The following is a 27,444-nucleotide window of genomic DNA, read 5'->3' as shown; positions in this document are numbered from 1 at the left end:
ATTTTTTTTGTTGCTGGGATTCGCCGATCGCGCCGACACCAACACCCACCACAACCATCATCCGACCGACAAGAGACGGTCGCTGTAGCAGCCAGGACGGCGATCGAGTGCAGAGACGTCGACCCAGAGCCCAAGTGATATTGCCACCAGCGCTGCCAAGTTCACAATGTCCAAGCCATCGGAACTGGCCAAGGAAGCCCTGGCCTCAACCAAGAGCCTCAACAACATCGTGTCGCTCCTGCAGCTCTGCGAGGTACGTCCCGCCAAATCTCATAGTCGGGCATGCATTTCATATGCTAATCACATCTATTACGCCCCAGTCGACAAGCCAGAAGACATCGCACGATGCCATCGTGGCCCTGGCCCACGTCTTTGTGAAGCTGTTTGAGCGCGGCGAGTTCCTCAAGCCGCAGTTACAGGATTCAAGCCGAACTACCGTTTTGGCTCCGAAAGTTGTCGAATGGCTGAAGGAGAATCTCCTGCTCTTCAATACTCTGCTCATTGGCAAGCTGGATCACAAAGAGCCCGCTATTCAGGTACGCCGACTCTGGAAGCGTCCGGATTGCTTCAAGATAACCCCGTAGATTAGCACGGGGGTGCTGGCTACAAAATGTGCTATGACCCAGGAATCCTCAGCAACATGCTCACCGTCTCTTCACGGCGATTCCTGTATCGCGTGGAAACGGTTGCTAGATCGCCGCCCTTTCGAGTCTTGTCAAGATCATCAAGCACGAAAGCGAGAACCTCAGCAAGAACGAGGGATGCTGGTGCTTCTACAACCAGCTCTATCAGCGTGTTGTCGAAGCCCTTGTCAACGTCCACGATCTCAACGAGCATCTGCTTAAGAATTGGGTGCAGCTGGTCGATGAATATGACGACTTGCGATTCTATTTTTACAAAAATCTGACGTAAGCTCACCCCCGCCCACGACCACGGCGGCACTGGTTTGGTGTTGATGCAAGCCGCACTACACGCACCGACGGATGTTGGCTCACTTTCTCGAATCACAACTTGATTCTAGTACATACGTTACCGAGTTGAATACCCACAAGCAAACATCTGGGGCCAAGGTGAGCGCAACCGTTCAGCCAGCATCACAGCGCTAGTGCGTTTCGACATTGGTGGCTCTGACCGTCTCGGTTTTCGCTTCTTGCCAGCGCTCTCGCCGCACCCCAACATCGGACCAAACGCGGATCATGCAAAATGGGTTTGAGATTCTGAAGACGATGCAGAGTGTCCCGATCCAGGAGGATGACATCAATTCATTCCTTTGCGAAGCCCCGTTCGAGTCCAAGAATCCCGACAAGAAAGGTCAGCCTCCTGCTGATAGATTGGACATGGCCGAGAGGAGCGAGCTTTGATCGACTGTGACCACGACTGCTGATTCACCGCTGCTGGGTGGATTCTGTCTGAGCTGTGAGGGCAGGTTTCGAGCCTCCATCAATCATGGCCATGCTTAACTATGTGATAATCGTGCAGACAAGCCAAAGAAGAAAAAGAAGGCGCCAAAGATTCGAAAGCCAACCCAGAGCATGCTCGACGTTGATCTTGATTTTGGGCTTGACGACGATATCGGTCTTGACGATGAGGAGGCCGAGAAAGACGGCACCCGAACGAATCCCGTCCAGCTGCTCTCGCAGCACAAGAAGGTCTTTGGCGAGTGCTGGGTGGCGCTTCTGCGCCTGCCGCTTACCGAGGAGATCTACAAGAGGACCCTCCTCATCATCCACAAGAAGATCATTCCGAACATGAACCGCCCGGCCCACTTGATCGATTTCCTGACGGACTCGTACAACGCAGGCAAGGACGGCGTGTAGAGCAGCCTCGATCCAGGGCGGGATTGTCGCCCCCCCCCCTTGGGGCCACTACTGTCATGTGGCTGATCCGAGCCGAATTTTTCTCCAAAGTGTCTATACCACGTCGCACTGACTCCTTGTTGATCCATCTGCCTCAATTCCAGGCGGTGCCGTCAGCCTCCTGGCCCTGAACGGTCTCTTCACCCTTATTCAAGAGCATGGCCTGTAAGCTCCTCGCGCAGAGCTTGCAGCAGCGCTCATCGCGCCAGATTGGCCACCGTTCACCCTGTATCTGACCCTGCCCTTCGCTTCTGCTTCGATTCAGGGACTATCCATCGTTCTTCCCCAAGCTCTACGCCCTGCTTGACCGCAACATTATGTTTGCCAAGCATCGATCGCGTTTCTTCCGTCTCCTGGATCTCTTCCTTTCGTCGACGTGAGTGGCTCCTTCTCAAAGCTAATCATAGCCCATTCATATCCCAGCCACCGGTTGCGGAAAGAGTGCATTTTGAGTTGATCTGGCCCAGCTGTGTGGCTTCGCTGCTCATTTTGTGCGTGGGCATTTCCGATTGACCAATCGACCGATCGACCAACTGACCGATCGACGCCTTCAGTCATCTGCCGTCCTATCTCGTGGCGGCCTTCATCAAGCGCCTTGCTCGCCTGGCTCTGACTGCCCCTCCCGCTGGCACCGTCATCATCATCCCGTTCATCTACAATCTGCTCCGGAGACACCCTTCGACCATCCAAATGATCCACGTCGACGGAGGCAGTTCCGCACCCAGCGTCGAGACAGGCACGTCCCCCTTCGATTCTTTTGGACGACATAGGGTTCTACTGCCACGCTGTCCGCAGGATCCATATCGCCAAACGACTGATCGAGTCCTCGTCCTATCCCTTTGGCTCTCCAGATGTGTATGACTTTGCCGAGCCCGATCCGGCCAAGTGTCACGCTCTCGATAGCTGTCTCTGGGAACTTCAGGTATCTTATGCGCCGCTGATGCTCGCTTTGGGGACAATCAATGGCTTGTTTCTCCATGCGCCCCTGCTGCTGGCTGGAGCTGAGCGCATTTTGAGCGGAGCTTGTCTCAAGTGCCGGAGCCGAGTGGCGAGTTACATCCGGCCTCAGCGGTCCTAAACATCACTGACAACCGCCCATGTACCAGGCTCTCAAGTCACATTACATGCCTAGCATCTCTGGACTGGCCCGGACCTTCGAGGAGCCGCTCTCCAAGCCCTCGTATGACCTCGAGGACTTTTTGGACCATACCTATCAATCGGTATGTGCGTCTCACTGCAAATGTATGTCTTCTGGCGTGTCGATCATCACGCTGCTCACCGATACATACCCGCTCAACACAACACCGACCCTCGCAGATGTTCGATGCAGAGATCAAGCGACGCAAAGTCGACGAGTCAGTGCCACTCGCGATTGTCAAGAAGGACGAGCCCCTGTTTGCGGCGTCGGCAATCTGGCAATACTAGCGCAGATGCCTCCCTCCAAAGCACATCATAATACACTGAGGATCATCTCTCGGTGGCCTCTTGGCCAAACACACATTGATGCGGTAGCGGGATGTTCAGGTGGAAGCTATCATTACAAGCTCTGCTTCGCTCGGGTTCTTTGTTCAAAGCGACTGGTCGATTGGATGTTGTTCATGGGGTGGAGCGAGCACGACTGTTGTCGACCCCAGCACTTCAAGTCGATCGCTCATAGCTCATCCCGACCGACACCGGGTGCGGCTTTGGGCTGGGCTGTACCGTCGGTTTGCTGGGTGTCGTCGGCCTGGGCCAAAGGCGGCTCCTGTTTCGTCAGTTGGCGACCAAGGGCATCCTGCTGGTCCTGGACATGGCGCATGATGCGTTGATAGAGCGCTTCGAAATCGATCGGCTCGGCGTCTCTGCCATCGTCTTTTGAGCTCCCAGGGCTCTGGTGCTCCTTGGCCAGCACAGTTTCGGCCGCAAGCTCGGCTGCGGATGTGTTGGTGGCTCGCCACCTCTGGACTTCCTGTTCAAGCAGCTCGACAGTCCGCGTATCGGGGCAGTCCGTTGGGGTTGCACATCTTCGTCGCCGGAGCTCTCGCATATGCATATATGACATGGGTTCCCAGCGGAACAGGTCCTCGACCGTCGAGGGATGGGCGGGCGTATCCTCCAGCGGCGGTGGATGGGACGGGGTATGCTCGGGAGCGAGCGCACGGCATAAGATCCGCGAAGATTGAACCTGCTGATCGGGCTTTTGCAGCACAGGCTGGTCGCATAGCCGAGGAGTGCGAATGTTGACGACGTAGTGGCAAACACTTGGCTCTTTGACCGATGCGATGTGTTCGGTGTTGCCGCACTTGAACTGCCCAAATGACCATGATTAGATCTCTAGCAGTTTGCAAGGTTGACCGCTGCTGCCGATGATGACGACGATGGTGATGCTGTCGGATTCTGCCGTCCCAGAAGAAGGGCCGGCACGATACATACCCGCAACTCGGCTGTTCGCGGCCGCCCGGTGATATCGCAAGTTGCGCCGCTGCCCCAGAACTGACGCAGCACGTAGTCTCCGTCTTCGATCTCGGTGATCTCGGCACCGGCGTCGGATGCCGTGTCGGTGCTAGCAGCGATGAGGCCTTTGGGAGGAACACGAGAGTATTTGGCGAGCAAATACTGTATCATGGGCTGACATTCCGAGTCGGGCGAGGCCTTGGCCGAGCGAGCGCTGCACAGCGACTGCACAATACGATCCATGTGGCAATATCGGTAGCGCCAGATATAGCCAGCCTGGGATTGACCACGGAGAGGCAAGGGTCAGCAAAGTGTCGAGGGAGGCTGTCTGGCGAGATGGTCTCGACAGGATGGCAGCAGCTCAGGGCGGCGTCCAACTGCGAGCCGGGCAAGCAGTGTCTGTGTTGGTGATGCTCAAAGATGGTTCCTTACATAGGGCAGATCAAACGTGAGGCAGGACTTTTTGAGTGGTTCGATTAGAGAGACAAGACGATCGATCGCTTTGGCATCAATCGCACCGGCGGCAGCATCGGTGTGGTCGAATACGCTGTCCTGCTCGGCAGTGAGACTGGGAAGGCGGCAGAGATACCGCTGTCCGTTGAGAGGGGCTACGATGAGCGAAGGATCGGCCTTCGAGTGGTTGATCGCAGATACAGCGCAGGCGGATGAGAAAGGAAATGTGTCATCAGCGGGGGGACTTGACTTGGCAAGAGCATGCGATCCTCGTCGGACGCTGGCCTGATGGGGGCGATATCATACCCAGCCGTCGGAATCGAGGGAGCCCAGAGCAAGGGGATGGATGCCGAAATAGACGTCGTAGGCAGGGTGAGAGAACACATCCAGATACACCAGCGAGCGACCTGGCGGCGGTACCGAGGATGCCGGTGCAGCGGCAGCGGCGAGAGGATGAACAGCGGCTCCCAGCAAAGCCAGGGCAGCAGCAATCAGGGGGCTTGGTCTCGGTGGAAGCATTGGCCAGACAGATGAACCACGATATGGCCAGATATGCGGCCGAGGGGTGATGTGCACTGCTGTGATGTGACGGAGCCCAAGACGGATGGAGACGCAGCGAGACGCCAGCCGGGAAGGTTGCTTGACAACACAGACAAGCCACTGAGATATCGCTGGACCTATTGACTGACTGAGATATCGCTGGACCTATTGACTGACTGAGATATCGCTGGACCTATTGACTGGCTGAGATATCGCCGCTTCATACACATGGCCATCGCTGCTGCCGCTCAATCTGGATCTGGGGGAGGGGAGGGGAGGGGAGGGGTGGGTCATCCATTCCCAACATGCGCGAACTGTGTGCATCCTCTGTTCGTGCGGCTGTCGCCCAGGCTTCGTCATTGTCGTCGATTGAGGCAGATCTGATCGCCGTGATTCGCTCCCAGTGGGTCTCCCGGGTGGGTCTCCCTCCGTTCAGCTCCCGAAGCATCGTATTCTCGATTGAGGAGGGGGGAGTCCGTCGTTGTTGCCAATCCTGCCCCAATCCGCATCGCTTCGTTTCCCGCTCAACCTGAACGTGCAGCTGTTTGAAACGAGATGGCGGTGCTCCTGAGTGTGCTCCACGCTAATCACTGCCACCAGAGGCACCCATTGTCCCCATGGAAGCCGGACACTTCGTTTGGCCGGCTGTCTTGATATCGAGAAACCGGCTTGTCCAAAGCCGAATGCACATTATGTCCCAAGACTCTGCTCCCGAAACCGTCTCGATGAACACCCGTTCCCCTGCACCCACGATGCTCTCTCAACGGCAACCCCAAGATCAGCCTTGGACACACTGTTGGTCATGGTGAGTGTGTATTCGGGACCCAGGTCACAGCGACGCACCTGACTTGTGTCGTTTTGGATGCGACGAAAAGCGGAGCGCTCTGTTTCTCTGCGAGCGCTTTGCAGAGCTGATGCTGTATCGGATCGACACACTGCGTCGGGCTGAGGTGCTGCACAGGGCGCGGACCTGGGTCTTCGGACAAGTGCGGGCTGTCCGACCGGCTCAGACGACCAGCCAGTTTGAACCACTTTGCATGCCTGGTCGCACAGGACCTGCCGCAGCGGACCAATGGCGATGCAGCAGCGCAGCGACACGTGCCCAAACACGCGGCGCGGCCGCTGGTTGGCCAGGACAGCGCGCTCAGCTGCGCACAGACCACCACGCGCGGGGGTCACGCGCACGGCGCGCTTTGTGTGGGCGGCAGCGCCCTCGCCAGCGGTCTCGCCAGCGTCTCGCCAGCGTCTCGGTGACGCGAGAGCCCCTGGGGCGCCTCTGTGGCCGGGGTCTCGCCCTCGCTGGCGGAGTTGTTGATGCCCTGCCACTCCGATGTCCTTGCCTGGCCGCTCACTCACCTGCTCACCCGGCTGCTCACTCGCCTGCTCACTCGCCTGCTCACTCGCCTGCTCGCTCGGCTTCGCGGTCTTTCCATATAGCCCCGCTGCCACCAACACTCGGCCACCATCGCTCGTCGCTCCTTTCGCGACTATCTCGCCCGTCCACCGCATGCTTCTTCCCCGATTGCCCTTCCTCTGAGCTCTCTATCGTGGTCTGCTCCCAGGCTTCCCAGCACCTCCTACCAGCCGCACCCCCTCGCATCCATCTCCGGGCTCTCCTTGCATCGGCCTTGCATTCTCGATTGCCGCGCCCCCCCCCCATTTCCGTTGCCAGGTTGGCTCTCATTGCTTCAACCCAGCCTCCATCGCCTCAACCCGGTCTCTCATCGCCCTATCAGGCCCTACGCTCACACATTCCCGCTCTCCTGTCCTGGGTTCGTTGCGTTCGTCCGCGAACCTCCCGCCAGCCTCCAGTCGACCGCCAGTCCTTCCCAGTGACGGCTATCGATATTTGCCCCGACACGCCATCGGTATCGCATTGTCGGGCACGCATCCCTCACTCTTCTCCAATTCACAACCCACCAATCTCGCCATTTCATCTTCAGCCCTTCCCACGGGCTCACAATACACATCCCCCATCAAGTGCAGTGCACCCTTCGCCGGTCGACGTTGCCTCCGTTTCTTCGTTCTTGCACCTTCCCGAATCCGACTCTCGACCTCCATCCTCCGTCGTCGCCCTCCCATGTCTACTCGTGTTTTGGTGTCGTTCCCCTCACCACACGCCTCCATCGAGCCTCCCAATCCGTTGACTTTGTACTCTCATCCGAATCGGGGCTCTACTGATTTCCATCGGCAGCCTTCGGACGAATGCTCCATTTGCAGCCCGTCACATACCAATCCCGAGACCGATCGCGTCTCCTCAATCGCCCCTGTCGACGAGTGTGCCCACGCAGATCCGTCGTCGATTCCGCTTCCTGGACGCGACGCGGATACGGGTTCCCATGCCTGCGGCAAGCAGTGCCTCCAGGGGCCCCCTGGTGCGAAATACACCACAATCTCAGATGTGATCCACTCGGTAACGCCTTCGTCCATCACCTGTCAACCGGCTCGGCTCATCAACTGCCCGTCGGATCCACCAGCCCTGGCGCTCGATCATGAAGGTGCGGGGTCGCTGCTTTGCCGCTTTTGCCCCCGCCAGAGTGTCCATTTCACTCTCGGCGCCGCCCAACTCGTCTCGGAAAACACTCTGCCTCATCTGTGCCACTCATCCCCCATGTGCACTGTGCGGTGTTGGCGCAGTGATCTCCGGGTTGCTGTGGGAGTAATTGGCGGGCTTTTCCTTGCGGCCGCCCTTAACCAACCGAATCTCCGCCCCACCTCTTTGGCCTGCCCGTATCTCCTCCCACTTTCCCTCCCCTTCCCACTCGCCTCTACAGACCCGATCGCAACTGCATCTGGCTGCGATAGTGACGAGGGCGCCCCTTCCTCGGATTCGTCCAGCCTGCCGCTTGTTCTGGCTCCGGACTCGCCCCAGCCTGCGCCCACCCTCGAGCCCAGGATCGCCACAGCCTCCAGCAACGCAAAGTGCTCGAGCCGCCCTTTTATCAAAGTCGATCAGATCTCCGCCACACGCAGGTCGCGCAGCACGCTCGGTCCCGCTTCCAGGATCTCGAGGCTTCTTGCCCTGAAGCAGCGAGGTCTGCCCTCCACCAACACCTTTACTTCGCTACAGAACATGAACATCAGCCCTCCGCCTCAGAGCGACGCCGCTCCCACCCTTGAGAGCACGAATCCTGCGCCTCCCGATCAGCCCAGCGAGCCCTGTCCAGGCAATGCCCTGCCGCCATCACCCGCTGGAGCCAGTGCTGAGGTGCAGCCGTCAGTTGCTCCGTTGGATATGCCCAGCGATCTTCACCATAGAGACGACCATGCCGGCATGGCTCACCACCCCTCCGTCCGGACCGCAGCCATATACAACAACGGCAACATCACCCGATGCAGTATCATGCTCGACACTGCTTACGGCAAAAGAAAGGCCGGGGCCATCTGCTGCGAAAACCCAGAGGGCCTCAGTCCAGACTCGATCCTCAAGTATGTTCCAAGACAGTCGCCCTCCCGCACCATGCGAGACCTTCAGTTTTACGGAGTCGTGGATAAGGACCGCATTGTCTCGGAGATGCTTACGGCCGGGTATCAGGACATCAACTACCGGAAGCTTTTTGACGACAGCGAGGTTCTCATCTCGAGGAGGCTGGCGGTCGACTTTGCTCTCCAGATGCGCGAGTCCAAAAGCGAGAACATGAGCATGGACATGATCGAGGACTGCTCTGGGCTGATGACTTCGACCAACTACGCCATTCCGATATCGCGTTCGAATTGGCAGGTGAGTCAGAGGCTACAGGTGTATGGGCAATATGCGCGGATCGACGATCGCCCAGACACGTCGTGAGTGATTTTGGATTCTCACGGTGCTCTTCCGCTGGCTTTGTGGGGACGGCAGCCGGACAAGAACAACATCGAGTGCCAGTCGTGCCTGGTTATCTTCAGCCTGTTCAACCGGAGACACCATTGCCGAATGTAAGCCTCCTGAGGAGTCATGCGAGGACAGCCTTGGATTGCTTGGCGGAATGGCTTGAGCAGAGTCAACGGTGGGGTGGGCGACAAAAGTCTGGGTTTGGGTGGTGAGGCATGCTGTGTCGCATGGTTGCCGACACTGGAACTCGGAACATTGGGGCTTGGAATGCCATATACTCGGACACTGATCATTTGCAACGCCGCTGTTTGCGCCAACCAGCTGCGGCTCGGTCTACTGTCAGGACTGTTCATCGCGAAAACTGCAGCTGGAGCGTGGAGAGCTGGTGCGATCATGCAACGACTGCTACAAAAAGTACTCCAGACTTTCTCCACCCTCCGAATGCGGGTCGACGACGGATAACAGCATCGCGCAGGATAGTACCGACATGGACGCAGAGCGGCGTGACTCGGCCTTCAGCTCGTCGTCGATTTCTTCGTCGATGAACGAGCTACTGTCCTCAACCCGGGAAGGTATCGCCGCGGCACTGCCGGACTTTTCGCATTCCTCCGTCCGAAACATGTGGAATACGCACCAGCGGCCAGTCCTCGGTCTGATCTGCAATGTTGTCATGGCGTGCTTTCGCATGCCGACGAGCCGGATCACCGAGTGAACACGAGCCGATTACCAGCATTACCGATTCTGCAACGTCCGGCTGAAACAACAAGCGAACGAACGAACAAACAAACGAAAGAAAGAAAGAAAAGAAAGGGAAAAAAATGACTCTACCAGCAATAATAGCCAACCTACGCACATACACATGAATTCATACCAGTTTATTGACGCCCCGCAAGTTTATCGACCAAGGATATCGATAATTATATACGAATCAGATCCAGCGATAGCCGCCAGTCGGCTGTCACTGCAACTTGGCTCTTGGAGCCAACACCGGCCGTAAGCGCCCACTTGGAATTCACGGACCACTGGAGCCGACATCCCCCCCCCATCGATGGTCCACGGATGGCCAAGGATCACTATATCCCTCTCCCACCCCCCCGCACTACTGGGCAGAGAACCGTGTGCCTCTCGGCCCACCAACTTCAATACCGTCTTCGAGCCGATCGTCACGGGGCAAAAAATACCACTCGTTGCGATCGGATTTGCCGTGTGCGCTTCAACATCCTATTTCCTACCTCATTTAGGAGTCTTCTTGGTCAGCTACAGCCAATCCAATAAAAAAACGGGACACCCCGGATTTTGGTCATTGGTGAATGTTGTCACTCAACACATCGTGCACTGGTTATGACCGTTCCTTCTTGCAAGACATTCGCCACGTGTTCGATGGAGACATGCTGGACAAACAGCTGTACTTCGGCCTGACCCGGCGACGGCGATTCAAGCGACTCGATCTCCAGGTGTGCTCACAGTGCTGAGAAGCCAAGCGACTCGAGAAGGTCGAGTATCTTGATATCGATACACCATGGAGCAGTCCAGAAAGTCGAATGGATGCACCGCACAAAGAAACTGCCAACCAGGATAGAAACAATCGCATGGCTTGCCCACTGGAGCCTATCAACCTCATTTCTTTTCGGATGGGGATATACTCGCATTCATAGCAGACACCGGCCTCTTGGAAACCGGGCAGGAGATGCGCATGCCAGGCGACTCGCCGTCGTGAGTCGTGAGTCGTGAGTTGCTCATGGAGATCGACCGCCTATATTCAAGATCATCCTTTCCAAAGCGAGCTTGCTGTTTGCCACTGGCGCCAGCAACGGCGGTGCGGCGACTCAACGAGACCCCGATCACACCGTTCCCAGAACGATGCCAGCGGAGCCCGCAATCGAGACATCCCGCGGTTTGTTGCTGCGGTCGCTTTGGCCCTGCTTGGGGCTCCAAGGGCTTGCTTCTAGAGGCTCTCAAAGTCATAGTAGAACATGATCGCATCGACAAGCTCGTCCGAGCCCTTGAGCCGACCGGCCTTGGGCACTCGCCCGATTTCCTTGAACCCGAGCGACCGCCACAGCTCGACCGAGGCAACGTTGTTGGCAAAGACGAGATTGAACATCGATGCCTTATAGCCCAGCGACGGGGCAATCTTCACAAAGGCTCGGCCCATTACTTTGCCAACGCCTTTGGGCAAGGGCCGGAGAGAAGGCCACGGCGCATTGGTTAGTGCGGATGCAAGGAAGGTGAGCTCATGAGCATGCCTATGCGAGTCCGGATCCGAAGGTACGGTGCATCACAGGGAGAGGAACCATGCAGGTTGCCGAGAGAAGGGAAACTGAAGCCGATGCCTACCTCGCCCACGGTGATCCATGTGGGTCAGAAAGCCTCCGTTGCAGATCTGTGTGGGCATGCGGCAGATAAATGATTGCCGTGTGAGTGATGAATGACTACGTGAACCCAAAGAAAGCTGGTATGCGATAGTCCGAACGGCAGGCCGACCAAGGGGCCAAGAAGCAACAACGATAGGGCCATCGTCGATCGGATGCTGCGGCATCGGAGCAGCTATTTGAATCTTGAACCTGCATTCCAACCGCCAGCAAACTGAACCATCGTCGCTTCTCCCTTGCCTCTCGCCTCTTGCCCCTCGCTCCTCCAACTTGATTTTGCGACTCCTACATGAGAGCATCGGCCCGGAAAGTTGGGCTTGACGTAAAAGGTGCCGAGCAGCGACCCGGCCTCGTCAAGGGCGACAAAGGCGTCATAGGACAGAAAGTAGGCCTCGAATGTCGTCGGATCGAGCGGCTCTTCCTGCGGATAGGTGTTGCCCTGTTCGATCTCATAGTTGAGCAGCTGACGCAGCTCGGGAATCAGGGCAGCATGGGCTGAGACGGCGTCGACTCGCTCGATCCGCACCGCCGCACCGTCCTTGAGGCGGTCGACGATCGGCAGAGTCACAGCAGCAGTCGATCTGGGCTGGGGTCGGGCAATCTTGCCGTAGGCAGACGACATGATGACCACAGAAGGGAGAGAGAGAGAGAGGGCAAGGTCGGGGAACCGGGCTGGGCTGACCAGGGTGCCGCTTTGTTGGGGGAGTGGGGGGCTGGGGCTGGAGCCACGGGGACGGAAATTGGTTTCGGGTTTTGGTGGAACCAGCCAAACCAACGAGGCAACCGAGCAACGGATATCACCTGCAGGGTAATGTCATGCAAAATACTCAACAGGCAACCAGGGTCAATTGCCACACTGGTGGCCGGGATACTCTCACTTTCGCTGCAGACACAGGTCAGATGGGCTCGGAGTTTCAAAGTCAATATATTATTCTGACTTGCATAGAAGCTTTACATTTCATTCAAGAGTCTCAGTTTCGAGTTAGAAGTGACGGAAGTGAGGGAAGGGGGTGGTGGTCGGAGTGGATGGGGACAGGTGATAGTGTCATATCAAGTAATGGTGATGATAACACCAGTTTAGGCCTTGGCGGCAGCCTTGGAAGCCTCGTCATCAGCCTTGGAGGTGTCCTTGACGGAGTTGACGGTGGCATAGGCAATGGGGAGAGAGCCAATGACGAGGACAACAGTGATGATAAGCTGGGTCCAGACAGGAGCACCAACAACACCACCAATGATCCAGGAGATGGCACCACCGAAAGACTGGATACCCTTGTAGAAACCACCATAGCGGGACAGGGTGGCGTAGTCGTTGGTGAGGGCACCCATGATCCAGTAGGCATAGGACTGGAACATGGCATCGAGGGCAGCCATCAGGACGTACATAATGGTGATGCCCCACATGGCGGGGTGGGTCTGGCCGGGGGTGCCGAACAGATCAACGCGGGTCTTGCCGAGGGGAGTGCCGGGAGCAACATCGTTGAAGGCGGTCTGCTGGTAGATGATGGCACCGATCCAGAGAGCAGCGTTGCCAATAAAGACAACAGCGAGACCGACACGGGAGCGAGTGTGGCGGGACCACTTCTCGTTGTCAAGGAACTTCGAGATGACATAGGATCCAATAGCCTGGAAAGCCCAGTAGAGGGCACCGTTGAACGAACCAGAGCGGACGTTGTAGAAGTGGCCGTTGATGTAGTTGAACTGGTAGGCGTAGAAGTAGTTGGAAGCCAGGAAGCAGGGAGCCATGAGGAGCATGCGCCAGTTGCCAAAGAGCTTGAGGACCTCGATGGCCTCACCAATGATGTTGCCCTGGGTGATGACCTCGACGGGAGTGCCATCAGCACGGACGACAGTCTTGGGGTCAGCGAGGAGGAGAGCGCAGCAGGAGCCGAGGATGGTGATACCGATGAAGGCGCCGAAGGTGCCGTTGGAGATGGCAACATCGGGGTTGTTGAAGTTGAGGATCAGACCGACAGTGTTGCCAAAGACGGAGCCAAGGTTGAAGATGATCCAGAAGATGGCAAAGTAGGTGGCCTTCTTCTCCTCAGTGGGGTAGGCCATGATGAGAGCACCCTGGGAAGACCACAGGAGACCAGCACCAACACCGAGAATGGCACCAGCAATGATGAAGAAAGCCTTGGCACCAGCGGGTCCATCGGCACCACCAGAGACATCGTTGTTGAGGGAAGCACCAATGTAGAGAGAGTAGGTCAGGCCACCGATGAACATCTGGATGCGGGGACCGAGGATGTTGTTGATGGCACCACCAAAGAGACCAAAGATGGCAAAGGTGGTGTAGAGAGCGGCGTTGGCGTTACTGCCAGTGGTGGGGTCAGTGCCACCACCAGCACCGAGGTTGTTGACGGCATTGAACATGCCGGGGCAACCGAAGCAGATGAGTCCAAGAAGGACGACTTGGGCGATGGGAGCCTTCGAGATGGCCATGGCGACTGATCGGGGAGGCGAAGAGGGATGGTGAGAGCAGATGGGCCGCCGCGGGTGGTCGTTTTATATCTGCAGCCGGCCGCGCAGGGGGTCGCCGAGGACAACGGCCCCTGCCTGGCGAGGTCATGGCTCCACGACGCCGTCTTGCTTGTTCCTGGCTGCTCGGTTCCCGCGTCCTTGGCGCAATTTCTGTGTATCCTGGGAGGCTGGTCAAGTGTACATCACAGTTTAGTCCTGTGCCTGTGGCTGTTCTGGTACTGTCGCTGCCAGTTTGGAGGGACGCGGCTCTGCCGCCCTGTCGCGGTATTGGCTTGGCTGTTGTGTCTCCATCGTGGCGGCGTGTGCATTCGCAAGAAACCACATGGTCCGAGGTCGGTTGCACATGTCACCATCGGGCTCCCCAACAGAGGCCGATGTCTCCCCACCGACGGGTAAGCGACTCGCACAGCCATCCAGCAGCAAGGACACGTCCGACGCTGTTGCCTCGGATACTGTGCCACAGCCTGGATCACAGAGGGGGTTGACCTTGGGCTGATGCCGCACGACGTTCCACACGGCTGGACACCCTCTGCCAGGCCTCCTTGCTGCCCCTTGGCTGTGGAACCGGACCGCTGGTCGTGAAGGGGCGCCGTTGCCGCTGTGCCAGGTGGGCCGTTGTTGTGTATCCGAAATCGAGAGGAGGCCAATGAGGCGCCCGCGTCCGCAACAAGCGGGGGTGCTCGTGTGGCCTGGCCTCCTTTCGCCCCATGACCGGATCGGATGATCGACGGCGGTCGGCTGAGGTCGATCCGTCAAAGGAGGCGGGCAGATCGTGACGCGAGACTCCTCCCTCGCCTGTCTCTGAAGCAAGGAGTGGAATCCGTCGCTTCGTCCGGGCACCGTTTGTGTCCGATTTGCTCGCCGGTAGAGGCAAGACGAGCCCCGCCACCCTCCGGAATCCATGGCCACCAAGCTCCACCAAGGTCGATGCGCCTCTTTGGGGAATGACCAGGATCCCATGTCGCCGTTGCTTGAAAGGGCTGTTTGGGGAGAGCAGGGGGGGGGGTGGTCAAATTTGCTGGCCATGGATGTCTTGACTCGAGATGCATCAGGCTTGCCACCGCTCCACCACGGCAGCCAAGACTCTGTGGACACTGCCTCCGCTCTCTCCCCCCATGTCAGATGTCGGCTCATCCGTGCTGGTCGCCCAGCTCCTCGAGCGGATATGTCTCCTTCGCGATGCATCCGTGAATGACTCTCGAATCGAGCATCGCGATGGCCAGCAGTCCTTCCGTTTGAGTGCGTCAACGGCCGGCTGTCATCTGAGATGCCCGTTTGCGACACGGGTTCATCTCTGACTGACTTTGAAGTTACTTCCAGCACGTCAACTGCTTGCCCATGTGATTGAGTTTCTCACTCTTGGGCAGCAGCTGTGATTTTGCCGTCATTGCGCCATTCCCCGCAACCGGCTTCTGGATGCTCAACCACGAAACGTCTCTGGCGTTCCCGCGATGTGGCCCGTCCTTAACAAGTTGGGCAAGCACCCTATAGCTGCCCCTCCCCCACATACACATACACATATACCCGCACTTGATTTTGATACCTTCTCACATTGTAGTCAGCTGTGGATGGCTCTTGTCTGCACAGCTGGAAAAGTAAAACGAAACAGCGATCGAGAGCGCTTGGGTCGATGTCGATCCGATTTGAGTAAATTTCATCATGGCAAAGTTGCGTCGAGCGAGCGACTTTTGTCAGTACGGTGTGTGTGCGATAGCCGAGTCATCTATGGGGACACCGGATGTGGAGCCAGTACTGGCATATGCCCCAGCATCTCCATCGTATACGTCGCCTATCTACAACAGCCCCCTCCTGACCGCACGGATGCCAGTGATATCAGTCGCCCAAGCTCGAGGAAGGTTTCTCTGGTGGGTTGGAGGGCTCTCCCAAACCCGACCGAGCCTGCAGAGAGTCCGGACCCAACGGTCCCAAAGTCCCTGTGAACAGAAAACATGCGTCGGAATGTGTCCGAGTCGAGGACTGTCTCGGGCAGTATGTGCGACCTGCATCAATCCCCGAAGACATCACGTATATCGACCTTGCGATCGATGCACTCCCCAAGCCAGCTCGGGTACCTGCAAAACCAATAACCCTCAACCAGAAACGATTGGGACAAAGCCGTGTCCAACGCGAACGAATCCTCAACAACAGACCAGCGATCCGGCTGGATGTCGTGGCGGTGTTGGATGACATCACAGTCCAATGCTTGTCGTGGATGGATGAATTCGGCAAACTTGGCATCGCTGCCCTTCCGCAAACAGTTTCCATGGATAGAGAGCCGCGGTGAGGATTGTAAAACGTCCTGGTTGGCAAGGTCAACACCCGGTACCAACACCCAGTGCCGGAGCTCGACAAGAACGCCAAGGCAAAGTCTCTATATAGATCCGTTACTGGCTATCCATATCGCCATCATATATGCCACAACTACCCATCATAGCCACTATCCAACGTCGCCATCATCCAAGCTTACCTCGTCGATGTTACCGCTCCGTCTGACCTCCCTGCCGTGGCTTTCAATCGTCAGCCTGAAGCGGCTGTCCTGGACCCAGCCGACAGTCCGAGAGAGGATCCCGTCCTCGTCCGGCAGCTCCGGCCTGTCGTCTGACTGCTCTCCGGCTCTTGTGACCCTGGCAATAGAAGCCAGGCACAAATCCTCTGCCATTCTGGACCCGCTTGGCTTGCCAACGGGCTCGCGATCCACCGGGAGCCCAGGTCAGATGGCGTTGTCCTGCGCTGCGGGCAAGACTCCTCTTCTTTCAAATGCACCTATTGGTTTCGGTGTGGATGGTCCGACAGTTTGAAACGAAGCCCACCCAGACGTAGGATGCTATTCGACAGAGGTCCCCGCACGCCATATCAAGTCGTGCCATAATACCATCAGCCGAAATAGCCTGCTTCAGTCGGCTGTCCCGGCGTGCAACATCAGCCAGAGACCACAACGCCCTTGTGCACCCGCACACTTTTTGACCCAAGCCAAAACCAAAGCCGAAGCCACAGACGGACATTGTCCAGCCGAGCCGCCGCTCGTCCTGTGAGGCGGGTGGATGCCGCCGGCCTGGCCGACGAAATGGGCGCAGGGCAGGTGGACAAGCACACCCGGCTGGTGGCGCTGGATGCGGCCAGTAACATGGGCGACCGGGGCCCAAACCGGCCCATGCAGCCGGGTCAGCGTCGCCATGTGTCATGGGCATCGGCGGACATGATCGGCGGTGGATTTCCTCGCTGTATCCGCCACATTACGACGCCTTCCTTTGCACGGCGTCTGCTCCATGCGCTGCGTGGCATCCATTGCGCCTGTTGCGTCCATCGTCCGTCGCATCGTCCGTCGCATCGTCCGTCGCATCGTCCGTCGCATCGTCCGTCGCATCGTCCGTCGCATGGGCTGCGGCTGTAATCCGATCCCCATCACACGGACAGGCCTCTGTGGTGCTCGCAGGTCGTACCAGAGGACCACCGTTCCCACAGCTGCCCCGGGCTACGTGGCATGGCATGGCATTCCGAGCGTCTTCTGCGAACGTGTGTTGCTTTCTGTCGCCTGCTCTGTCGGCCAATTCGTCCTGCTGTCCACAAGGCGTGCGGCCGTCGATGCACGCGGCATACTGTGCCGATGCGGCGTTGCCACATGCCGCAAAGGTTGTTCGCTGGGGGCACTTGTCTGCGAAGCTTCTTGTGCTTGTTCTGTTGGTCCCACCGACGCTCATCGTGACCGAGCCTTTCCGGCCACGGTCCCGCCTCCTCCTCGCCGGCATGCCAGGAAAACAACATGGCTGCTGGACCGGCTGCTCCTGTGCGAGTCAGTTGCACCGTCCGACAATGTCCATTCGACACAGCAGATGAAAAAAAAAAAAAGAGTTCCCAGTGCCACCCGCTGTCGCATCGGAGGAGCAGCAGCATCGGCGCTGTCGTCCAAGAGGCCAGTGGCTCCTCGCTCCTCGAAATTCCACAGGAGATATAAAGCTTCGCCTCGCCAGCGTCCTCTGGAGACCCCACCACCACATCCAAGCCATCCCAGCCCCTGTCGGCTCCCTTGGTCTCTACCAACTCCTCCCACCTTTACTTCCCTCGGCAGCCGTAACTCCCGCACTCATGGCGAGCAGCTCCACCCTCCCAACCGACACCGTCTCCACCGGTCCCAAGCAGCACTCTGTCTTAGTCAAAGAGCTGATCCAGGCCGGCGGAGAGCTCTTTGGAACCTTCCTCTTCATCTTCCTGGCCTTTGCAACCATCCAGGCGTCGCTGCCGGTCCAGGGACCCCTGTTCAACCTGTTTGTCGCCCTGGGCTTTGGTGGTAAGTACTCCACAGGGGTCGCCGGCAATGTCGGTTACCGGGCGGTGCGTCGCCGTCTGGCCCTCTCTCGTGGAGGGTCTGGATGTTCCTCGAGAAGGTTGTGTTGTTCGCCGCGCGGTGGGCTGTCACCATTATTTTTCCCAGGCGATTCCATTCGGCACATGAGAATCTCCTGCGCCTGTCGGTGTTATTGCCCGCACTTCGCCTTGACCCCAATGCCGGGAGACAGACGTTTGCCTCTATCGAAAGCACGACTCCTGACATCATGTACATCTTTGCCATCACCCCTCCCACACACAATCAGTCGGTCTGTTGCTGGCCATCGCCCTCACTTACCGCATCTCCGGCGGCGTCCTCAACCCCGCCATCACTATCGCCCTCGCTGCCCTGAGACTCTTCAGCCTCCGCAAGAGTGCTCTCTACATCGTGGCTCAGCTCCTGGGCGCCATGGCGGCCACGGGCCTGACGTCCCTCCTCTTCCCTGGCCCAACCAAGGGCGCCAATGTGATCGTCAACCCGGCCTTCACCGCTGTCCAGGTCGTCTTCCTCGAGGCCATCGCCACCTGCGTCCTGGTGGCATCGGTCCTCTTTCTGGCCGTGGAAAAGTCTCGGGTCACCTTCTTGGCCCCGGTCTTTATTGCCCTGACCGTCTTCCTCGACCACATCATTCTCATTCCCATCGATAATGCCTCGCTGAACCCGGCCCGGTATGTGACGCTTTTCGCTGGGGACATGCCGTGCACCAAGAGACATTTCGGTTGCTAGCAAACGGTCGCTGCTGGCCATTCCTTTAACCACCATGTATCCTTTTCTCCAACAGCTCCTTTGCTGCTTCCCTCACCACCAACACTTGGGACAGCCACTGGATCTTCTGGGTCGGCCCGATTCTCGGCGGTCTGATCGCGGCAGCCATCTACAAGATTTTCAAGGTCGCCCGATATGAGCAACTCAACCCTAACCAAGATGCTTCGGAGTGAACAACTTCCCTGCCAGTACTGTCCCCGACATCCATCCATTTCAACCATTTTGTCCTTTCGTCCTCGCAACTTTCCCCTTCCCTCCACACATCACTCGCTCGACCTCGGCCTCGGCCTCTGCTGAGTCGGAGGCAGCAATCCCGTTGCTTCTCCACAGCCGCGCCTCCCTCTCATATGGCTGTGCCGCTTTCACACAATGCCGCTGGTCGTAAACGCCCCTTGCCCGTCTTCGTCTCCGACCGGCTTCTCTCTCTGTGCTGCCCCCTCAATGCTATGCCCGCTCGCAAATCAAATAAAAGTATCAACAGTTCAAGGTCGTTTCAGCCGCCAGCGCTAGCTTGGGCGCAGTGTGCCATCGGTGCTGCTCGGTATGGTTTGCCTTTTTATCATATTTCATTGGTGGCAGCAAGATCGGCGCATGGTCGGAGTCCGCAGCTTAGAGATACAAGCTGGCGGCGAACACAATGTCTCGCTTGAGTTTGTTGATACCTGCGCAATGATTTCCAGTTCAGTGCACACCGGGGATGAGGAGCAAGGAGGGAAGGGAAGGAGTGGGATGAGAAAGGGAAAGGAAGCGGGAATGGGAATGGGAATGTGAGTCCGGGACCCAGGTTCAGTCATGTCCACGATCAGCCGTGTCCATGCTCAAGAAAGAAAGAAAGGAAAGCATCCCACTCGATGCTGACACACCCGCCAGCGCGATCGGCGCTTACCTTCGGACATCTTCGTCTCCAGCTCGGTGTTGCCGATGCTCTTGGCAGCCGCGCACATCTGTCTCAGCAGCTCCTCAAGCCGCCTCATGCATCGGATGATGCTGCCTTCGAAAATGTCCGTCATCGTGCAGATCTCCGCAAACTTGGCACCCTGGCACCACGCGTACGTGACGTCCATCATCTCCGGGCCAAAGGATTTTACGTAGTCTTCTTCATCGATCGTCAGTTTGGACTCGATCGAAACCTTGGCGATGCGGCGGGCGGCTTCCTGCATGGCCCGGAAGGGCCCGCTGAGTTCTTCGCGGATGCGAGAGGGCGAGTCATTGGAGGTCTGGCGAGCAATGGCAGGCAAAGGTCGGACGGACGCCAGCAACCATTGCGAAGAGCAGTATATCAGCATCGGCGCTACAAGACCACAAGGTGGGAGTGTGCACTGTGGTAGAGTGCCATTTGACTTCCGTAACCATAGTGCTGCGGGCGCTGCCCGTCATCGTCGCAGTTGCCGCCTCACAAGCGCCCAAGCTCTCTTCTCGGATGATGCACACATACCTTCTCCTGGAAGCAGAAGCAGCTCAGAAGCGCCACCGTCTGGTCGACCGTCAGCTCGTTAAACACACCGTTGAACATCATCTCGGTCAGCACGAGCTCGTCGCCGCAGGAAATCTCACAAGCGACACGGCCTTTCATATCGATGACGTCGCTGTCGGAAACATAGCCCATTCTTCGGAGCACGCGGCGTCGAGACTTGAGTTCATCCAGCTGGAGGACGCTATGGGCCGCCGAGATCTCCTTTTTCATTGAGCGGATCTGTTCTCCAAGCTGAACCTTGAGCACATAGAGGTCGTATAGCTCCTTGAGGCGCGGGTCGTTGTGCAGCTGGTTGGCAAAGAGCTTGCTCTCGACCAACTCTACTTTCTTGATGAGTCTGCCAAAGCCCTCGTCCTTGACACCCATATCCTCTACCGGGTCGAGCAACGGGAGGCCGTCCGGGAAGCGCTTCTGCACCTCCGTGACCGCCTTGAGGACTTGCTTGCGCGCATCCACGCCCTTGATGTCCTTGGGCACATGCAGCCTCACGCTTGAAAACTGGCTAATGCAGTCCAGGGTCCCTGTCAGCAGGACCATATCGCCCTTCTCGCCTTGGGCGCATGGCCGAGGATGCTTGCTGTAGGAATCGGTGCCCGCTTCGCAGTGCACCAAAAAGTCCACTACGTAGACAGGACCCTCGGTGGCTGTGGTGAGATCGTCCTTGTTGGCGTTGGCCTGGATTCGTTTCGAGAAGCCAATGACCATGCCCCAGCCAAAGTCGACTTCGTTTCCACTCTTGGGGGTTGATCCACCAATCATCAGCCCGGCGCCATCGTCGATCGAGAAGCGGGCCACACGGCCGGGCTGCAAATACGGCAGGCAGTAATTTGGATGTGTGATGACTTGTCGGATATCCCTCTTGTATCCCTCGAGCTGTTGTCGCAGGTCGTAGTATTCTTTGACAGTGGGTTCCTCTTCAATCTCCATGTGATCGCGGCGCTGCTCCAGAATAATCAGCTCTAAACACGAATGGATTTACCCGCCCGGATTAGTCCGTCGCGCACCGATCGCAACAATCAGCCCGCCCAACCCCATGCAGCACTGGCATCCATATGCACACCGGCCTCTCCGAAAACACCGCCTCGGCGCTGGAGGCCGATCGGCCTATGCAACTTACTCTTCTGCAGCTCCGGTAGCTTGGCGCTGTTCTGGAATTGGCAGAACGACTTCTCCAGCATGTGCTCTGGCATGATGCCCTCAACTCTCATCAGATTCAGGATCATCGTGTAAGTCAGATGGAAGGCGCTGTTGAGGGGATCGGACACGCCCTTGAGCATGCCCTTGGCGACGTTGGGCTCCATCTTCTCGTCGATCATCAGGATGACAATGCCACGGTCATCCAAGCCTCGTCTTCCGGCACGTCCAGACATCTGAATGTACTCGCCGCCGCTCAGCCATCGGTTTTCCTTGCCGTCCCATTTGCGCACGGCCGTGAAGACGACCGTCTTGGCGGGCATGTTCAGGCCGATCGAGAACGTTTCGGTGGCAAAGAGAATCTTGAGCAAGCCCTCCTGAAAGAGAATCTCGATGACTTCCTTGAGGATGGGCAAGAGTCCCGAGTGGTGGATTCCGATGCCACGTCTCAGCAGCGGTAGCAGGTTTTCGATCTGGGGGAGCTTTCGGTCGTCGTCGTTCAGGGCATGGATGGCGTTGGTGAAAATCGAGTTGACGAGCTCCTTCTCTCCGTCGTCGTTGAAATCGAGGCTCGACAGCTGCAGGGCATTGGCCTCACACTCCTTCTTCGAAAACGCAAAGACAATGACGGGATGATAGTTCTTGATCATGATCAGTTTGATGATCTTGTACAAGTCGGTTGGGCCTTTCGTAGACTTGTCCTTCTTTCCCTTTGGGCCCTTGGGCCCGTTCTCGGGCTTTGAATCGCCGAGGCTGCCGATTGCTCGCTGGAAATTGTCTTCGCGAAAGACACCCTTTTCATCGACGGCCAGATGCATGCCGTCTGCGCCGGCTGGGAAGAGATAGTGCTGGAGCGGAGTTGGTCGGTAGTCGGTGTAGACAACGTGGCACGGCTGTTGGTGGATTTTGCAGATCCATTGCGCAAACTGCATCGAGTTTGGGATCGTGGCCGAAAGAAAGACGTGATGCACTTTGTCCGGTAGCAGGATAAGGGTTTCTTCCCAGACAACACCGCGGGCTGGGATTGCAGCAAGGGGAGAGACAGGCGTCAGCTGCGACATGGTTTGCGCTGCAGAGTCGACGGGAGCGACAGATTACCATGCATTACCACTCTCCAATGCCCCGTCCGCTCGGCGGCCTCCAACGACTCACATTTGTCACGCATGTAGTGGACTTCGTCAAAGATGACCCAGGCGACTTCTCGCATGACTTCGCTACCACGGTACAGCATCGACCGCAGAATCTCCGTCGTCATGACGAGACAGCTGGCCTGGGGGTTGATTGTCACATCTCCCGTCATCAGGCCAACATCGCCAAACTCTGCAAGCAGTTCACGGTACTTTTGGTTCGACAGAGCCTGGTGGTTCAAAAGAACAGACAACGATAGGTTAGCGATCATCGCTGCGATAGACCAAAGACCCTAGACACTGCAGTTGCGATGCAGCCAGACACCGGCGGCCGTCGCTGAATCGGCTCTTGACCGGTCACGCTCAACTCCGCACAAACAGACCTTGATGGGGCTGGTATAGATGACGCGCTGCTTTTGCAGCAGACTTTGAGCGATGGCGTATTCGGCAACCACGGTCTTGCCGGCACTGGTGTGAGCTGCAACCAGAACAGATTCGCTCCGCTGTATCGAGTAGATTGCAGTCTGCTGGAAGGGATCGAGCGTAAAGGGGTAGGTGCGAGCCGGGACGGCAGGAGGGACATGTTCCGAGAGCGGAACGTACGGGTAGCCGGGGGGACAGGCAACTTGATGGTGAATCTGGATCGGGAGCGTAGCGCCGTCAGTAACGCTCGAGCATTAGGCGCGTGGCAAAGCCCCGAGCGGTGCAATAAAGCTCAGCAACGGTCTGGTGGTAGGAACAGAGGTGTCATGCGCGGCCCTGCCAGTTTGTCGCCCTTAGCCGGTTCGAAGCTGATCCTTAGATCGGTCGATATAGTTGCCTCGACAGGGCTTCGCTCGCCGGTCTCGGGCAATGTGCTGACTTTTAGGACACTGGAAGGCCCTCCACTCACTCACCGAATGCGTAAGAACCAGGGTATTGGATATGGAGTCTTTGGACTCGGGCTCATTGGCCGTCTCGGGCGGGACGGCATCTGCCCCCTTGTGGGTGCTGGCCGAGCTGACGGAGGGAAATGCGTGCTTGGCGCCGCCGCCGCCAGTTGCATTGCGAGCCTCGAGCGACGTCGAGCTTGCGGTGTATGCCTTTTCAAAGTTCTGTCCAAAGTCATCCGACACAACTGGGTGCTCCTCGATCTCGGTGATCTTCAGGGTCTTTTGCTTCTTGGGCGCCTTGGCCGGCGCTCCAGCGGGTGTGGGCGCGGGGGCAGCGACAGGCTGGTCCCGGGATCGCTTCTGGGCCACAACAGCAGCACCGCCGTCCTTGGACGCCGCCTTGAGTGCGGCCGAGCCGAGCAGCTGCGGGGCGGCATCGTCGTCGAACGCGCTGAACAGATCCTCGTCGCTTCCGTCAAACATGGTGGGCGATAGGTGTCGAAGCAGAAGCGAGGTGGTTGCGCTGCCGACCACTCTCCAAAAAAAAAGTGTGCCAGCGACTGCGCTCGGGCGTGGCTTGGCCTCCAAGACCCAGAGCCGCCGCGGCCAAGTCCAACCGCCGAAACCGGCAGAGGGCCTCACCCGCCCCGCTGCTGGATGCGGTGGGCGGTGCTGCGTCCAACGAACACTGCTGGCACTGCCGGCATTCACTTCGGGGTGTCCATGGTCCGCAGATACGCCAGCAATTCGCCTCGTTGGGCAGTCTGGCCGCACTAGCCAACACCGCGGATGCATCTGGGCACCGACAGCTGCTGTCGCTCATTGTTCGCATCGTATTGCATCGTATTGCATCGTATTGCATCGTATTGCATCGTATTGCATCGTATTGCATCGTTCGCATTGCATCGTATTGCATCGCATTGCATCCTATTGCGTCGCATTGCACCGTATTGCATCGCTCGTATGGCAGTGTTTGCAAGCCGTCCTGCATGCGTCACATGGATCTGGGCTGCTTTCACGTGTGGCATCGTCCATATCCCGCGGGCCGCTGGCTCCTGCGCTTCCCGTCCTGACCCTCATCTCGCCATGGAGCCCCTCGACGACCCGCCAGCGAGCACCGATGATGGTGTAGCCTCAGCCATCGACAGCAAGAAGGCCGATGTCGCTCATTCTGCGGAAGCCGGTGCTCAGACCAGCCCGACGTCGGATGGCCTCTCGGCCCCAATGCCAATTTCCGATCCCAACGCGGCAACCCTGAGCAGCAATGACCGGGCACGCATCCGAGCCGAGCTGCTCGCAAAACAACAGTCGTCCAGCGAGTTCGTTTTGGCACCCAGTATCGAGGCGCATGAGTCCGAGCCCCGATCCATTGCTTCCGCCGGCTCATCAAGCCCAACGCAAGCACTGTCGACTATCGAGCCGCCCATCAGCCCGTCGCCTGGCTCCCCCAGCAAACTCCGGAACGATAAGATCGAGCTGGCCGTGGCTTTCCTCACAAACCAGTCTATCCAGAACGAGCGCCTGTCCAAGAAAATCGAGTTTCTCCAGTCAAAGGGGCTGACTCCAAACGAAGTCAATGCCGCACTGGAGCGTGCCGCCCAGAACCCATCCGCCGGTACAGCTGCGGGCGTTACGGAGAGTCCAAGGCCGCCCAATACCAACCAGCAATCTGTTGGTGCGCTGCAGGGCCCTGCTCATCCTATTCCTCCGCCACTCCCGCCCCGGCTTCCACATTCCATGCCCCACTACTATCATCCTGTACCGGCCCATCGCGACTCCATTCCACCGCTGATCAAATACTGGGTTGTGATCGTGGTTGTGTGTGGCGGCCTTGCTGGTCTGGTTTTGGGCTGGGTCAAGGTAAGTTTCCACCAGTTTCGATGTTCATGCTCCAGATGTCCTCCCCGCTAACGACCGGGCTTGAGCGCATCGATGTTGTGGGTAGCTGTCTCGGACGTTGTGCCGTGACTCACTTTTGGTGCTCGTCCGCAGATATACGGCATCAAGATGTACAATTCCTTCGTAGCAGCCCTATCAGATCGCATCGGTGTTCAGAAGAAGCTCTTTCTTTCTTTCGCCGAGCAAGTGCTTTCGCTTGGAAAGTACTATGGCACCAGCACCGACGCCGAGACGAGCCCATCTGGCAGCAGCAAAAGCCTGACCTCAGCAACCAGGAGCCAGGTCCGGAGCGTAAGCAGCAGCATCAAGAAGGCAAAGTTATTGCTCAAGCAAATCCAAAGCAATGGCAGCAGCCATTCGGACGAGTCGCTGCAAGAACTCAAGGTGTCGCTGCTGCAGCTGTCCCAGTACGTCACCCACAAAATCTACTTCAACCCTGGAGCCAGCACCCTGGCCAACTACCCGAAGCATCCCGCTGGTAGCGATGGCGAGAGCGATGCCTTCTTGTCAGCCGCACAGGAACTCAAGAGCGAGATCCGGGGGCTCAAGGGCGCTCTGTTGAGCCGTCGCAACTTTCCAGTCATTGGCACCACGGCACCCGAAGCAGCCACGGCAGACATCCGGGCCTGAACCCTGGGATGGCGCATTCCAGACGGAACGGCCTGTGTTGAGTCATGGAACAGAGGTGTATTGCAATGCGTTTATCAGGAAACAATCGCTCGCGGGATGTGGGGTGTGAGAAAGCTGAAACCCCAGCGTCCTGTCGCTTTCGACGGCATTAGTCCGCCACCCTGGCAGGAGCACCATCGGCGAAAGGCCCATGTCGCCAGGCCCGCCAGGCTCACCCAGAGTCGCATCCCCCCCCCACTCGCCACCCCCTGCTGTCGTCGATGGCTCCTGGACGTTTCCACCATCGGTCTGGCCCGTTCAGGCTCTGTTGCCGATCGACCCTCTTCCATCCGGCTCGGAAAAATGGCGCGCAACGCCTCTGGCTCCAGCAGAGAATCGCAGATTGCCCCCGCTCGCATCGGCCTTTTGCGCATCGACTCGCTCCCGCTGCTGTCGAGTACCCTCGTCTTCCTACAGAGACTACTCCCTGGGCTCGACTGGCGACGACTGCCTTTTCCAGGCCCGCCGCATCCTCTGCACCAGGCAAGGCCCCTTGCCGATGCCCAGCCGCTGTCCTGCTCCGGCACCATGTACGAGCTCATCATTGCACACCGACTGGACATGCACTTGAGGCACATTCTGCTGGGCATGCTCCGGCCGTGGGTCCATGCTGCCCAGGACAGGGATGCCCATGCTGCCCGAAACCGTGCTTTGATCCACCTGCTCGTCGATTCGGACTCGATGGATCCGATGCTGCTCGCCACAATCACAGCCCTGTCCAAGGCATATCGAGCCGCTTTCCACCCGCATCACACCATGTGGCTCCGTTTGCTGGCCAGGCTTCTGCGGCTCCCGCTGCGGGTAATGCTGGACTATTTCGCATCGGGCGTTGACGAGCAAGCGCCAAGTCAGCGGCCCATCTATCCCTCGCTCTCCCCCAAGGTCGTCGCACTAGGGGCATTCTCCTTCTTCACCCGGACCGACGACAACCCGCATCCCGCCGAGAGAGCCTTCTGGCAGCTGGTGTTGAGCCGCCAGCCTCTGCTGATTCCATGCGTCAAAGCTCTCTGCCAGGAATGCGACTCGGCTCTCCTGGGCCGCTGGCTCAACTCCAGCTCGCGGTACCGTTCTGCCATCAACCGAATGACTTACTGCCAGAGCAACGGCTACGACTCGCTCTGCCTGGACTATCGTTTCCTGCGGTCGCTACCGGACTCGATCGGCAATCTGTCGTCACTATCGCGGCTGTGGGTCAGCGACACCCGCCTCACGACGCTGCCCTCCGCAATCGGCA

The 27,444-nt window shown here is 58.0% G+C and overlaps 9 protein-coding genes across 9 annotated transcripts; 4 read left to right on the top strand and 5 right to left on the bottom strand.

Annotated features, from left to right (window-relative positions):
• The first annotated feature begins 38 nt into the window (after positions 1 to 38).
• On the top strand, positions 39 to 3,445 carry BJ171DRAFT_154111 (CBF/Mak21 family-domain-containing protein). The gene is made up of 12 exons (XM_053105809.1): positions 39 to 253; positions 321 to 536; positions 694 to 908; positions 1,022 to 1,070; positions 1,158 to 1,311; positions 1,480 to 1,800; positions 1,961 to 2,021; positions 2,122 to 2,232; positions 2,411 to 2,592; positions 2,708 to 2,778; positions 2,963 to 3,076; positions 3,174 to 3,445. The coding sequence occupies exons 1-12, from the start codon at positions 167 to 169 to the stop codon at positions 3,279 to 3,281; spliced, it is 1,689 nt and encodes a 562-aa protein (XP_052965244.1). The 5' UTR covers positions 39 to 166; the 3' UTR covers positions 3,282 to 3,445.
• On the bottom strand, positions 3,056 to 5,261 carry BJ171DRAFT_600312 (uncharacterized protein; the record flags this gene model as incomplete). Its single annotated transcript, XM_053115001.1, has 4 exons — positions 3,056 to 4,143; positions 4,269 to 4,565; positions 4,722 to 4,919; positions 5,049 to 5,261. 4 exons carry the CDS (start codon positions 5,259 to 5,261, stop codon positions 3,508 to 3,510), a joined length of 1,344 nt encoding a protein of 447 aa, XP_052965243.1. The 3' UTR covers positions 3,056 to 3,507.
• Positions 5,262 to 7,240: 1,979 nt separating this feature from the next.
• BJ171DRAFT_154097 (FYVE zinc finger-domain-containing protein) lies at positions 7,241 to 9,973 on the top strand. The gene is made up of 4 exons (XM_053105808.1): positions 7,241 to 7,780; positions 8,057 to 9,003; positions 9,121 to 9,197; positions 9,415 to 9,973. Exons 1-4 carry the CDS (start codon positions 7,363 to 7,365, stop codon positions 9,803 to 9,805), a joined length of 1,833 nt encoding a protein of 610 aa, XP_052965242.1. The 5' UTR covers positions 7,241 to 7,362; the 3' UTR covers positions 9,806 to 9,973.
• An 841-nt stretch (positions 9,974 to 10,814) lies between these two features.
• On the bottom strand, positions 10,815 to 12,112 carry BJ171DRAFT_511017 (acyl-CoA N-acyltransferase). Its single transcript, XM_053111532.1, has 3 exons — positions 11,755 to 12,112; positions 11,431 to 11,476; positions 10,815 to 11,262 (listed from the first exon to the last, which is right to left on the bottom strand). Exons 1-3 carry the CDS (start codon positions 12,085 to 12,087, stop codon positions 11,039 to 11,041), a joined length of 603 nt encoding a protein of 200 aa, XP_052965241.1. The 5' UTR covers positions 12,088 to 12,112; the 3' UTR covers positions 10,815 to 11,038.
• Positions 12,113 to 12,542: 430 nt separating this feature from the next.
• Positions 12,543 to 14,026, bottom strand: BJ171DRAFT_562316 (major facilitator superfamily domain-containing protein; the record flags this gene model as incomplete). Its single annotated transcript, XM_053113262.1, has 1 exon — positions 12,543 to 14,026. Exon 1 carries the CDS (start codon positions 13,905 to 13,907, stop codon positions 12,543 to 12,545), a length of 1,365 nt encoding a protein of 454 aa, XP_052965240.1. The 5' UTR covers positions 13,908 to 14,026.
• A 389-nt stretch (positions 14,027 to 14,415) lies between these two features.
• On the bottom strand, positions 14,416 to 16,605 carry BJ171DRAFT_476094 (uncharacterized protein; the record flags this gene model as incomplete). The annotated part of the gene is made up of 3 exons (XM_053108812.1): positions 14,416 to 14,926; positions 15,261 to 15,409; positions 16,414 to 16,605. 3 exons carry the CDS (start codon positions 16,603 to 16,605, stop codon positions 14,416 to 14,418), a joined length of 852 nt encoding a protein of 283 aa, XP_052965239.1.
• Positions 16,606 to 18,029: 1,424 nt separating this feature from the next.
• On the top strand, positions 18,030 to 19,426 carry BJ171DRAFT_460649 (aquaporin-like protein; the record flags this gene model as incomplete). Its single annotated transcript, XM_053108453.1, has 3 exons — positions 18,030 to 18,231; positions 18,536 to 18,938; positions 19,052 to 19,426. 3 exons carry the CDS (start codon positions 18,030 to 18,032, stop codon positions 19,206 to 19,208), a joined length of 762 nt encoding a protein of 253 aa, XP_052965238.1. The 3' UTR covers positions 19,209 to 19,426.
• Positions 19,427 to 19,571: 145 nt separating this feature from the next.
• BJ171DRAFT_600307 (rRNA-processing arch domain-containing protein) lies at positions 19,572 to 24,140 on the bottom strand. Its single transcript, XM_053115000.1, has 7 exons — positions 23,667 to 24,140; positions 23,154 to 23,408; positions 22,796 to 23,000; positions 21,627 to 22,661; positions 20,471 to 21,468; positions 19,922 to 20,252; positions 19,572 to 19,697 (listed from the first exon to the last, which is right to left on the bottom strand). Exons 1-7 carry the CDS (start codon positions 24,123 to 24,125, stop codon positions 19,645 to 19,647), a joined length of 3,336 nt encoding a protein of 1,111 aa, XP_052965237.1. The 5' UTR covers positions 24,126 to 24,140; the 3' UTR covers positions 19,572 to 19,644.
• A 588-nt stretch (positions 24,141 to 24,728) lies between these two features.
• BJ171DRAFT_624933 (peroxisomal membrane anchor protein conserved region-domain-containing protein) lies at positions 24,729 to 26,171 on the top strand (the record flags this gene model as incomplete). Its single annotated transcript, XM_053115492.1, has 2 exons — positions 24,729 to 25,502; positions 25,635 to 26,171. The coding sequence occupies 2 exons, from the start codon at positions 24,729 to 24,731 to the stop codon at positions 26,169 to 26,171; spliced, it is 1,311 nt and encodes a 436-aa protein (XP_052965236.1).
• Positions 26,172 to 27,444: the final 1,273 nt, after the last annotated feature.

Source organism: Polychytrium aggregatum, assembly GCF_025602895.1.
Source record: "Polychytrium aggregatum strain JEL109 chromosome Unknown BJ171scaffold_26, whole genome shotgun sequence".
Taxonomy (NCBI): Eukaryota; Fungi; Chytridiomycota; class Chytridiomycetes; order Polychytriales; genus Polychytrium; species Polychytrium aggregatum.
The sequence above is the reverse complement of the archived record's forward strand: the minus strand, read 5'-3'. Positions and strand labels throughout refer to the sequence as shown.